This window comes from Penicillium mononematosum (assembly GCF_028829835.1).
Source record: "Penicillium mononematosum strain IBT 11891 chromosome Unknown utg000001l:1.0-4488741.0:1.0-4491989.0, whole genome shotgun sequence".
In the NCBI taxonomy this organism is placed as follows: domain Eukaryota; kingdom Fungi; phylum Ascomycota; class Eurotiomycetes; order Eurotiales; family Aspergillaceae; genus Penicillium; species Penicillium mononematosum.
The window spans coordinates 404,786-417,748 of record NW_026643271.1 but is presented as its reverse complement, the minus strand read 5'-3'; the positions used below and the strand labels follow the sequence as shown (position 1 = coordinate 417,748).

At 48.6% G+C, this 12,963-nt stretch overlaps 5 protein-coding genes across 5 annotated transcripts; 2 read left to right on the top strand and 3 right to left on the bottom strand.

Moving 5' to 3' along the window:
• Positions 1-114: 114 nt before the first annotated feature.
• On the top strand, positions 115-417 carry N7519_000133 (uncharacterized protein; the record flags this gene model as incomplete). Its single annotated transcript, XM_057286912.1, has 1 exon — positions 115-417. One exon carries the CDS (start codon positions 115-117, stop codon positions 415-417), a length of 303 nt encoding a protein of 100 aa, XP_057152995.1.
• Positions 418-1,786: 1,369 nt separating this feature from the next.
• On the bottom strand, positions 1,787-6,190 carry N7519_000132 (glycerol-3-phosphate dehydrogenase GUT2; the record flags this gene model as incomplete). The annotated part of the gene is made up of 12 exons (XM_057286911.1): positions 1,787-1,888; positions 1,941-2,084; positions 2,144-2,341; positions 2,397-3,090; positions 3,145-3,217; positions 3,269-3,282; positions 3,333-3,481; positions 3,823-3,881; positions 3,974-5,022; positions 5,126-5,303; positions 5,359-5,618; positions 5,760-6,190. The coding sequence occupies 12 exons, from the start codon at positions 6,188-6,190 to the stop codon at positions 1,787-1,789; spliced, it is 3,351 nt and encodes a 1,116-aa protein (XP_057152994.1).
• Positions 6,191-7,981: 1,791 nt separating this feature from the next.
• On the top strand, positions 7,982-9,771 carry N7519_000131 (cytochrome P450; the record flags this gene model as incomplete). Its single annotated transcript, XM_057286910.1, has 4 exons — positions 7,982-8,350; positions 8,458-9,215; positions 9,282-9,400; positions 9,464-9,771. 4 exons carry the CDS (start codon positions 7,982-7,984, stop codon positions 9,769-9,771), a joined length of 1,554 nt encoding a protein of 517 aa, XP_057152993.1.
• A 731-nt stretch (positions 9,772-10,502) lies between these two features.
• N7519_000130 (uncharacterized protein) lies at positions 10,503-10,877 on the bottom strand (the record flags this gene model as incomplete). Its single annotated transcript, XM_057286909.1, has 1 exon — positions 10,503-10,877. One exon carries the CDS (start codon positions 10,875-10,877, stop codon positions 10,503-10,505), a length of 375 nt encoding a protein of 124 aa, XP_057152992.1.
• A 1,447-nt stretch (positions 10,878-12,324) lies between these two features.
• On the bottom strand, positions 12,325-12,864 carry N7519_000129 (DASH complex subunit DAD2; the record flags this gene model as incomplete). Its single annotated transcript, XM_057286908.1, has 3 exons — positions 12,325-12,455; positions 12,516-12,575; positions 12,633-12,864. The coding sequence occupies 3 exons, from the start codon at positions 12,862-12,864 to the stop codon at positions 12,325-12,327; spliced, it is 423 nt and encodes a 140-aa protein (XP_057152991.1).
• Positions 12,865-12,963: the final 99 nt, after the last annotated feature.

The following is a 12,963-nucleotide window of genomic DNA, read 5'->3' as shown; positions in this document are numbered from 1 at the left end:
CTTTTGTCCCAAGTTTTCCCCTCCAAAAAAAAACACATCTTGAAAACCCCCCTCACCAACAACTCCCAAAACCAGCACACCCCAGCTGAACACCTAAACTCCCTCTCCAACGATATGCCCAACCTTCCTCTATCTAGAAGCTGGCCGGAAATACGACAGGCCCTAGAACACGCTCGAGAATGCGAAGATGGCCCCGTGAATGCCCAATCCGCCGCCGTCTTGGAGGCTGCCATTACCGAACTCTGGAGTCGCATCCAGGCCCAACCAGATAGCTATGTGCTCACGCCAGACGAGTTCGCCCTGTTTAATTACTTCCTTACTACCCGCTACCGTGGCTCGACCGTCGCCCAGAGGGCCGTAGCCCGTTTCTGGAACAGTTACCAGAAAACCACGAATTGCGATGGCGTCCCCAACTAGCTACGCCGAAATTGCCTGTCTATCGGAACACGTTTACACTGGCCAAGAGGGTCTTCCATTTTCTTTTCCGGGGTTCCACATGATGTCTCTGGAACTTGCGCGGTACAGGGACCGGGTGTGGGGTTCGAAGATGCCCAATGTCCTGCATCACGGGACCCATTGCCATCCTCCATCTCACCCTACTTGCATAGCACTTGTGCTGATGCTGGTTCTGGTTCTGGTTCTGGTATCCCATGGCACCGGTTCCAGCTTTGAGCCAAAAAATAGAACCATAACCAGAATCAGATCCCGGGATATACCGCTTCATTTCCTTCCCATGTGAAATCTGCACGAAGATCAACACGGTTGTTCTACAGTCCGTGCAAGGCAACAGCCGATGGGCTCGGGGTCCGCCTTGGGAGGGGGGTTTATTGGGATTAAGATCGAATCCAAGCGACTTGAATACACAAGAAATCCAGAAAATCGAAGGATTTTCCTGGTCACACCCTCAATTCTAGAGGAAATGGTGTGATGGCATGCATGTATGCCTTGCTGTTGTTTCCACTTTTCCCTCGTGCCTTTGCCTTGTACAGGGAACAAATATGCCCCCCCTGTCTTGGTTGGGACACAATACATGCGTCGGGCTTCTGCTCCAAAGGAGGGGAAAGTCAATATGGGAAGTTGTTAGGCTAAAAAATATAATTTAGTATAAGTTGGTAAGAAGAATTATTGGAAGTTAAGAAGAGATGTTATATTCCAGTGTCTACTATATGTATTACGGCCTTGGTGCTATATATCCCCTTCTTTGGACTTTTTAATGGTTTCCTTTTCAATCGTTAGACTTCTTTTTTTTTTCCTATTTTTTCCTTTTTTCTAATTTTTCTATATTTCTTTTCTCTAGGTATTAATTTTTGGTCAGCGGGTATGCGACCTTACTAGCTGCAGCCGATTCCCCGGGCACTAATCTCCTCTGCGAGTCATTTCATTAGTGTATGGTCTATTAATATTATCCCATATATATACCCCTATTTTTAATCCGAACTTATAAATACATTCAATGGTATACGTAGGAAACATCTACATGGTATATATAATATATAGTACATGTAACTATCAGGATTCTCCAAAAAGGACGTCTAATCTTACTCTTTCCCGCATCATATCAATTTGCTCAGGATCCCTCGGGCACATCTCCAGTTGGTTGGAGAGCAGACTTCTCGGCTACTTGCATCTACATCCGTGAAACTATGCAGGAGAACTCAATTTATTCATATACAATGCAGCTGGATAGTTCTCCGCGTCTTATGTCTCTCGTATCCGCAACGCTAATGCTGTGCCCCAAAGAGTAATTGCCCATCCCCCCATATCAGATTTTTAGCGTGAGTGTGCCTCAGTATAGGGAGTTATCGGCACATGAGAAGCTGCCTCCCCCAACACCCTCGCGAAGGTTGTGAAAGATCGACCGAATAGACGAATACAACCCGATAATGCACTGGTAGCGTGAGTTAATTCAATCCAGCGAATTACAGTGGAACACAACTCACAATGAGAAATCCAAGAAACACCAGAAAGATATTGAAGCCGAACAACACCCTCTGTCGCCAAGTCAGGAACCAACAACTTCGGTTCAAATAGAGCCAAAACAGCCCTGGTAGACCAAATGAAAACCAACTAGCAAATAAGGAACTCTAGTAGGAATAATTAGTACTCGCGGGTTGGGGTCAGGGTCAGATAGGGTAGTACGCACTGCCAGCCCCAGCACATCGTTAAAAACCGGGATTCCCTCCGCGATGATCCACGACAAGATCCAAAGCGCCGCACATATCGCGGCCCACAGTAACCGCGCCAGGAACGATCGGCTATGCATCGAGTTCGTTCCCCGGAAGACACGAACGTAGATGAACTTGACGGCAACATGCGCATTCACCACACCCCCGATCACAATCTATCCAGTGGTTAAGCTCATACCCGAAGAAGTCCACGGAGGAAGAGGTACGTACCGTAGGTATTGCGATTGCGTAGGAAATCTTGCGAAACAATTGTCCAGCAGAATTGAGAGCGGGCGAGTTGACAGTCGGCCCAATATAGGCATATATCATAATGGCAGCCACCGTATACAAGACCATTTCACTCACCTGCAGAAGTGCCAGAGCCTTCGGGAAGTCCCTGAGCTCTCTGAGCTCAGAGAAAAGGGTAAAGAATGCAACATGTCCTGCGTACGCAAAGATGATATTTGCAATAGCAAGGCACGCATCATGCACTTTGGGCGAAGGCGAAAAGGCCGAGACATGCACTGGCCCTTCTTTGACAAGGGTGACCCCAATCATACCTGTGAGAACAGCTCCGACGATACTCACAAAACTCACGGAGGAGATGTGAGAAAGCCTCTCAAGTCGCCGTGGAAGGGTCAACATAAACGAGGCGAGTAAACCGACAACCGAAAATATGATGGTGCAAGAGGAATGTTCAGTGAGGACGTTCATCATGATCGAAAAAGTGAGGACATGGCTCCCCATCACCAACACGAAAAAGATGAGCTGGGCCACGTCCAGTGTACTCCGTCCGACCTTTCCCATCAAAATATCACCAGCATCAGCCATGCTGTGCACTTGAACATGGCGGCATTTGAATTGTCCGATGGTATACGCAGTATACGTCGAGATTGTCCCAACCCCAAGGATGGTTAGGATGCCGCTGAACAGGGAAGGTTAGCTCAGCCTTTGCAAGTCAACGGAGAGGAGATCGTACGGAATAAGACCTAGCACCGCAAGCGCTTTGGGCAGCGCGAGAATACCAAGCGAGATGGTTTCTGCGATCATGACTGATCGGGTCTGTTAGAGAATGCTGGGCAATATGCAAGACATAGACTTACTCATACCGGCTTGCCTGTTGAAAAGATGAGCTTCGCTCTACCTGTGGAAAAGAGAAACACTCACCACCACGCCATGGTCTTGTACTTCACGCCAGCTTGGCTTTCATCTCCAAAGGGATCCTGTTCCTCCAACTCTGGCTTTGGTAAGACGGACTGTTTATCCGGATCCAGCTTTTGCTTCACAAAGCTCAGCGGTTGGGGATCGACCTCACACTGATTGGGGTTCATGGTGTGTTGACAAAATACAGGGTAATTGAAGAATAAAAGATATGAAAATGAAGAGAACGGGGAGAATGGGGAGAATGGGGAGAATGGGGAGAATGAAGAAAATGAAGAAAATGAAACTACTAGCGAGTTCAGGGTGGCACTTTCCGAATGTGAATGTCTTTTTGGGAAGCCATCATTTTAGGGTCTTGGAGGGTTCGGGATTTTGGAGAAAGTCCCCCGTTTTCAGAGCGTCAATGAAGAGAAGGAAAAAAAAAAAATCGATGTTGGAACAAAATAAAAAGAGGAACGCTTCTATTTATACAAGGCCGGTCTATATATACCCACACTTCATCTAATTGAGCGAGGGTGTTGCTGCAGGAGCTGCAGGAGCTGCAGTAGTAGCACGCTTGTCACTCTCAATCATATCCGCGGGAGGTTCTGGAATGGTCAGCGATGTGGTTCATTGGATTGTTTTTTTTTAGCAAGTTTGGAACATACCGTCACGAGAGAAAGTCGCACGCTCGGCATCATCGACCTGCTTAACACGGCCATTCTGGACATCACGACGCGAAAGGCCCATGAAGCTCTTGGGCAGACCCATGGACGAAAGGAAAGTCAAGGAATCTTTCCACTCAAGTTCCTTGCGGGCAGTAGTCCACTCCAATTCCTCACCCATCAGGTCAATCACGGTGGGGAGGGATTCGAGAGCGGCCTCGGCGTTCAGGAAAGCCAGACGGGTGCGGCGGGCAATCACATCGACGGCGGTTTGGGCATACTCGTGACGAACGGCGTAGCGGACCTCGCCATCAATGAAGGGATACATGGGGGAGATGCGGTGGCCGCGCACAGGGAAACGTTCGCTGGTAGGGGAAGACAAGGCAGCGACCTGCCATGAGCGGTCACCGTACGACTCGGTGAGGTGCTTGGCCACGTCGGTCTCCAGACCGAAGTGCTGGATAAGGTTGATGAACAGGGTCTTGGAGAAACCGTGGGCACCGATGAGGCGCACCTGGTGGGTCTGGCAGCTACCGTCGAGAACGGCACCGTCAGCAACCAGGCCACTGCCACCGACACCACTGATGTCGGGAAGGGTGCTGAGCTGGCGGGGCTTGAGCTTGAACACCTTGATCGCCTCGTCCACGGCCTCCTCGGCCATCTGGCGATAAGTGGTCCACTTACCACCGGCGCAAGTCAACAGTCCAGACTGAGAGACGGTCACCAGGTGGTTTCGGACGAGAGCCTCCGAGTTCTTCACCTTGGGATCGCGCACCAAGGGACGGATACCAGACCAGGCAGCCAGGACGTCGCTTCGGTCCACGGTGATATCCGGAGCGATGTAGCCACGGATCTCCGAAAGAATCCAGTTGATGTCCTTCTCAGTGGGCTGGGGTTGGGCCTCGATCTCACAGGGCTGATCCGTGGTACCAGCGATGGTGTTACCCTGCCACGGCAGGAAGAAGATCACACGTCCATCCGATGTGGAAGGGTCAATTAGACCCATGTTTGAGGGGCTGAAGTAACCAGGCAGGATGATGTGGACACCAGCACTGGGGGGCCACAATCTCCTTGACATCGGGCTCGTCCATCTTGCGGATGGAATCAGAGAAGGGACCAGTGGCGTTGATGACACCCTTGGCGCGAATGTTGAACTCCTGGGCGACCTGGCCGTTCTTCTCTGTGACGAGGTCCTTGGCGCGCGCACCGCACAGCTTACCGGATGCATCCTTGTTCAGTCCAGTGACCTCCAAGTGGTTCACTACGGTGGTACCGTAGAGCGCAGCGGTCATGGCGAGAGAGACGTTCATGCGGGAGTCATTGTGCGCACCATCTTAACGAAAATTAGCCAAAATCATTTCTTCGCAGACTCCGCGTTCGCTACGTACCATAGTAGACCATTGCCCCAATGATGTCGTCACGCTTCAGCATGGGGAACGCGTCAATGGCCTTACTCTTGGTTAGGAAGTACGAGGTCTCAATGCCCTCGGAACCAGCCAAGAAGTCATAGGCCTTGGTGCCGGCCCAGAAATAGGGAGCCTGCCACCATTTCTGAACAGGCACCATGATTGGCAGCCATGATGACAGATGGGGAGCTGTGTTCAAGAAATACTTGCGCTCCCTGAGAGCCTCCTTGACTAGCGCATACCTGCGATGCCAATATTAGCAGGGATGCCCAGGATGCGGTGATTTTGACTTCAAAATGTTCCCAATTGGAAATACAAAAAGTGCAGGAGAAAAAAATAAAAAATATTAAAAAAAAACGAAAAAAGGAAAAGGAAAAACTCACTGATTGTAGTCCAACTCCCACACAGCCTTTTCAAGGTAACGGACACCACCGTGTACCAGTTTGGTACTCTTACTACTAGTACCCGAACTGAAGTCATCTCTCTCCACCACCGCGACCTTCAGGCCTCGGGTGGCGGCATCTAGTGCGATACCAGCTCCAGTGGCTCCGGCACCAATGATGAGCAGGTCATATTCCTCCTCGTCGTTACTGCGCTTAAGGTCCTGAATCTGATCGAGGCGAGACTTGATTGAAGGGAAACTGGGTGGAACCAGTTTGCCTTCACGGTAACCTGGCGGAGGAACGGCCGGGGCTTCGAGGCCCGGAATATTTCGCGGACGATAAGAAATGTAGAGAACACCTGCTCCTGCGGCAGCGGCAGCGGATGTGTAGAGGAGAGGTCTCAAGAGCTTGCGCGAGTGCCGAGCGGCCATGATCTGCGGTTTTTCCGAATGTACGGTGATGTAATGGATGTAATGGATGTAATGGATGTAATGTGATTAGATTTTCAAATATGCCGGGATTTTTTTTTTCCGTAAGAATATGTGCGAAAAGAGGAATATGAAGGATGATTAGGGGGGGAGAGAAGATGAAGAGGAGATGAAGAGAGGAATTCAGAGAGGAATAAGTGAAGGGGAGGCGAGAGGCGGGAAGACAACCACAGTGACAATTTCCCTTTTTTTTTTTTAAAGAATATCAAGGCACGGAGTAAATATAACAACAGATCTATGAAAGGCAAGATTTGCGACAATCTTCAAGGTACGGAGGGACCCAGAATACCTGAGATAGCTGATCGCTACACCTTCCACTGTGAATACAGGGGTGTCACGAGTACAAGAGCTCTGCGTCATGGGAGCAGGGCAGCTCACGATTGGAGCATCGGTGGACTCCAGATGGGGATGGGGGGGACTTACCTGCCTTGATTCTCTCTCAATTCCCCCAATTGGCCAGGGGATCATCCCCGGGTCTCTACTCCGACACATGACGTGAAAGAAATTTCCTTTCAATTCCACCAGAGAGCTTCCCAACTTTTCCCTTTCCAGCTCTCAAGTTCTCGTTCAATTTCCCCTTAGAGATTACAATGCTTTTCAGGTATAATATAAATATCGGGAAGCCGATTCTGTTTTCCCCGACGCGTTTTATCTCTGTAGATCTATCTTCAAAGGGTCTGGACTCGATCAATCTCTTCGTGGCCACCTGACTGTCGAGCTCCATTGAAACAATTGACCAGTCAGGGATTGCTATCTCGCCCCATCCGGGCCCACGGAGACCAGGGGGACCCGTTTATGAACACCTTGGGATCTACCTAGGTCCTGCTTTAAGGTCCTGCTCTGACTCCACTTGGAATTTGTTCAATTCCCCTTCTCTCTTATTCTCTTCTGCTTTTTATCCTGCTTTTTATCCTTGGCCCCACTATGCCAATCCCTCTGGATTCCGGTTTTGGTCAGGAATGTTATCACTGAGAGTCCCAAATGTTGACATATGTTGTACAACATATGGAACATATGGAATTTTCCAAATTTGGGAAAACTTTTAATGCGGCTCTTCTTTCTAGAAGGTCTCAAGTCCTTGCGCAAGTGGATATGATCTTCACTAGCCCCTTATGCAACAATAGCGTGGTCTGGACCATCATATCATATTATTATAAACGACTATATAAAGTACTATTTAAACTAAAAAGGGTTTCTGATATAAATACTCCGGAAGAGAAAATCCCCCTTAGAAATAATCTACATAGCGAAATCAGTATCTCTGTTAGCGTATCCCAAGTCCACTCAATAAATAGGGGCCTTTATACCATCTCTTTAAACATGGTATTCAATTTGACGAGGACAACCACCAACTATAGTATACCTACGGAGTACCCCGTAGGTATACAACATACACTTATATAAAACTAACCTTGATGCATTCATGCATGCCCAGGTGAGTTATAGTTATATGGCATCAGTGTCAAGCGGAAGGTTTCCGCGGTGCGGAATGCCCTCGGCTGAGCACATCGCCCGTCTGTCTGCAAAAGACCTGCGACCTGGCAAGACCTGGGGTAGTGTGGGGTAAAAAGGACACCGAGAGAGGCCATCGCACGGAAATGTTCCATACCGTGAAAGCCTCGACGCTTAGGGCTGTGATACTCACATATTTATATATCCCCTCAAGCCCTGATACGTCGATGATTATCTTTGTATAGATCAAAGTCAATATCTATCCCATACCCATCCAGCACCATGGCTATCGCCGCTGCCCTGGCGTCGCTACAAGGCAGTGTGATCGAGTATCCCTACCACTCACTAGCCGCCGCAGCCGTCCTCGTCCCCATCCTCTATGTCATACTTAATGAGTTCATTCGTGATGCCGCCCGCGTCAAGGGTATGAAAGGTCCACGCGGATTGCCGTTGATTGGAAACCTGGCCCAGATTCGCACGGATGCCGCGGAGCAGTATCGCCTCTGGTCGAAAAAGCACGGCGCCGTTTATCAGATCCAGCTGGGGAACATCCCCGTCGTCGTGGTCAACTCTGCTGCGTCGGCAAAAGTACTCTTCGGTCAGAATGCGCAGGCTTTGAGCTCTAGGCCCGAGACTTATACTTTCCATAAGGTTGGTTATCGGAGTTGTGTCATGTGCAGGCTTTTTGTCTTTTTGTCTTTTTTCTTTTGTTCCCCCGCCCCCCTTTTTCTGTAGTAAGACTGACGAAACCTATATAGATTGTTTCCAATACTGCCGGAACAACTATCGGCACCTCGCCATATAGCGACTCCCTGAAGAGACGCAGAAAGGGCGCCGCGTCGGCTCTCAACCGGCCCTCTGTCGATACGTACGTGTCACACTTGGACGTCGAGTCAAAGGCCTTTGTGGAAGAGCTGCACAGATATGGAAACCACGGGAAGACACCCGTCGATCCCATGCCCATGATCCAGCGTCTGAGCTTGAGTTTGGCATTGACTCTGAACTGGGGCGTGCGTATCGCCTCACAGGAAGAGGAATTGTTCGATGAGATCACCGAGGTGGAGGAAGAGATCAGTCGGTTCCGAAGCACCACCGGAAACCTGCAGGATTATATCCCTCTTCTGCGGTTGAACCCGTTTAGCTCCAACTCGAAGAAAGCCGCCGAGATGAGAAGGCGTCGTGATAAGTACCTCGGTGCGCTTAATAGTGACTTAGATGATCGCATGGCAAAGGGGACACATAAGCCTTGTATTCAGGCGAACGTTATTATGGATAAGGAAGCTAAGCTGAACAGTGAGGAGTTGACGTCGATTAGCTTGACTATGCTTTCTGGTGGCCTTGACACTGTCACCACTTTGGTTGCGTGGAGTCTGGGTTTGCTGGCTCAACGTCCTGATATTCAGGATCGGGCGGCCAAGGCCATCCAGGAGATGTATGGCGAGGATGAACCTATGTGCTCTCCTAACGATGATCAGAAGTGTGAGTACATTGCAGCTCTGGTCAAGGAATGTCTTCGGTATGTACTAGTTCCATTGCAGCCAACTGGCTATGACTGGACGCTGGACTAACCACGATACCCTAGATTCTTCACTGTACTGCGATTGGCACTTCCTCGCACTTCAATCAAAGATATCACCTATAAGGGGATCACCATTCCCAAGGGCACAGTGTTCTTTTTGAATGCCTGGGCATGCAACATGGGTGAGTCAAGCTTGATATTCTACCTGGGCAATAGACACCCGAACACCATCTAACCCTTCATAGACCCCGACGTGTGGACTGATCCGGATGACTTCCGTCCCGAGCGATGGCTCGAGCAGCCCGACGCGCCTCTCTTTACGTATGGTATGGGTTACCGGATGTGCGCCGGGTCACTGCTAGCCAATCGTGAGCTCTACCTTGTCTTCATCCGCACCCTCAACAGCTTCCGCCTCGAACCTCATGACAAAACAGACTGTCACCCTATCCGGGGTAACTCGGATCCGACTAGTTTGGTGGCCATTCCTCAAAAATATAAGGTCCGATTTGTGCCGAAGAATGAAAAGGCTCTGTCGAAGGTTCTTGCGCAGTGAATGGTGCCACATCACATGGTGGCATCTATTTGGGGTAGGGATTTGCTTCTGCAGAGAGCCAAATCCGGGGGATACCCGGATATATGGCAATATTGGCCTAGAGCCCGTGCTTCTTGCATTTCAGATTGCTGGTTCCATACAGCTTTGCGGAGGAGTCGAGTGGTTCTAATTTGATATATTCAGCATTTCCGGTTTAACATCGGACACATTCCTCGTACCCACCTTGACGTGCCCAGGTGGGAAATTGATATGACACACTTAGCCCAGTCAAGGCTTGGGCCTTGGCGATCTATTGAGAACGTCAACATCTTTTCCTACTTTCTTTTTTTTTTCTATTCAAAAAAATATAAAAAAATATAAAAATAAGAATGTATCTTCCAAAATTCCAAGTCTTATTATGGGCAGTCTGGTAGATAACTAATTAGGTCAAGGTACCTTCGCCTGGATTCAACTCCTTCCGATGATCATGACATATATATATAACAGTTAGGGGGTATAGGTTCGTGAGAAAAACCAAAGTGGGTTGATCCATAAGAAAAACAGAAAAAGAAAAATAGACAAGAACATAATATATCTTTTCCAACAATGACGCCTGTGTCGCAGTGTATGCAAATTATGAGAGAGCAGAATGAGGGCTGCATGCATTTGGGTGCCCACGGTATCATCCAGATGTGGGACGATGGAACTCGAGAAACACAATTTTCGAGTCCGGGTTCGAGTCCGAATTGGAATCATGTGGTAGTCATGCGCCGTTTCAGGTCGCGAACTTGGTCGAAGCAAGATGCGTAATCGCGCAATTCATCTTGGAGCCGGTCGGCCACATTGGAGGAAGTGGATGTGTTGCTCTTCAGCGAAGAGAGTGAGGTTTGAGATGAAGAGACAGATAGAATCCGAGATGGGTTATGGGTGTCTGCGTTGACAGCTGCGGCTCGAGCTTGGGCCTGGTTGATCTCAGACCAATGTGTAGACGCTGCGCTCGATCTTCGTGACATCCCATCCGATACCTCGTCCAGCTCTGCTAGGCGGCATGTTTGGGAGCAGTAGGGAGCGCCCAGGGTCTGACGGTCACAGACCAAACAGAAGTCCAAAGACCATTCAGTCGACATGGTATATGAGAGAAACGGTGTTCTCAGGTCAAGGGTAATTATAGATGAAATTGAGGTTAGGACGTTGGAAAGGTTGCAAAGGTGAAAGATTGAGATACTTGGAGAGAGGATAACGAGGATTATAGAAGGGAAGAGAAAGATCAAAGCTCAGAAGCCAAGCAGTCAAGCAGTCAAGCAATCAAGCAGTCAAGCAGTCAAGTAGTCAAGTAGTCAAGTAGTCAAGTAGTCAAGTAGTCAAGTAGTCAAGTAGTCAAGTAGTCAAGAAGTAAAGAAGCCTAATCACCTCATAAAACTGACATTGTTGAAGTGTCACACAGCGATCATGCCATACCACGCAATGGAATGGGCAACGAGGTCCTTAAAAAAAAAAAGGAAAAGAGGGAAAAAGAATAAAAATAAAAACCAACAGCCCGGCTATTGCGGGGAAATATAATCGCGCATGTCGAATGAAGTGCAATGAAATGCAATGGAAGTGCACGTTGACAAGGAAAAAGAGGGGAATTTGTTGTGCTTCGGGCGCTTAAAAGAAAAAAGAAAGGAAAAAAAAGATGTAAGGTATCGAGGTACTCTGTACTCCGTAGATAAGTACCTAATGTATTATAACGCTATATAGTTTATATGTAATCCACTAATAGAAGTACTTTCAAGTTAAGTATTATTTCAGGCACATGTACTTAAAATCCACCAAAACATACATATGTAGGTACCTAAATAGGTCCCAAGAGTCCGTTCGCCTTTTTTGCCCCTAAAAATCTGCAGGAACCTCGAAATGGTAAGATGAATTTTCCTCTTTCAGTCTCCGTCTCATGATGCCTGAACCTTGACTCTATTAACTTGTAACTATTTGCCCATGTACTCCGTACTCCGTACTGTAGCCTCTTTATCACCAATCACATCGTCCTATATTCCTTGCTACCAAGGTATGCAGCTCTTCCTGTATGATTGTCTTTGCAGTAGTGCAGAAGTTTCAAAAGGAACTAAAACTGGGGGGGAAAGAAATAATCTTAATCCTTTTCTGATTTGTCCACCATTTCGAGATAACCATATTTATTGCATGGACCAAAATCTGCATAGAAATCAGTTGGTCACGCGAGAAATGGATTATCTTCGATTCTCAGATGCTTCCGGCGAAACATGACTGGAAGCCCCATGATTACCTAGATAGATCTCGAAGCAATCTGCCCTTCGTCTGATAGTCTTCTGTTCTGGGAACGGCCACCAAGTCATATCGACATGGGCCAACTAGGTCCGAGGGCATTCTCGAAATGCAATCGCCAATTCTGTAGGCCGATACACATATTGGCGAGATAAACCCGGAGAGAAATTACGAGTGCATGGGCCTATCAAACTTCCACAGATGGTTCGGGTGTGCCGCAAAAGATGAGATCATTCACGGTGTTTCGGCCGGGGTCGAAGGGAGAGAGAGAGAGAGATGTCACTGGCCGATTCACTCGCCCGTCTTATCACGTGGCTCAGCTGGAATGCGAACCAGCGTTGATGGCAAACGAGCGTCGTTGCGTGGTTTCTCCACATTCTTACTATCCGACTCCGTAGGTTCATAGAGTCCGCCTGCCTTGTCTATTACAGGATAAAAATCAGTATGGAATTCCAAAAGTTTGGAAAGTACATTGTACTTACTCGAGGCGAGAGTAATGGCCCTAAGAACGTTATCCCAGTTGGAAAGCACGTATGCAACAGCTAATTAACAGGGTACAGTTAGCGATCAGCCTCGAATCAAGGGACAGGTAGACCAACCTTCGGTGCCATCTTTCAGCGTGGAGATCTTATTATCCAAAGCTTGCATCTGAATCGCCAATGTTCCACTCAGATCACGTAGTTGTCGCAGGTTCTCCAGCTCCGCCTTTTTGGCTGCAATGCGGGCCGACAGCGCCGACGATTGCTGCGATTGCGAACCACTGGGCTGGCGCATAGATGAGCCACCAGGAGCACCTGGGAGCATTGATGTTGGTCGTGATGAGTATGCCATTATGGTAGCGGGAGAAGAAGCTACGAAGAACACGATCTCTCACGATCTCTCACGATCCCTCAAAAGTCCAACTTTGGGCTCCTGGCCTTGGCCAGGAGG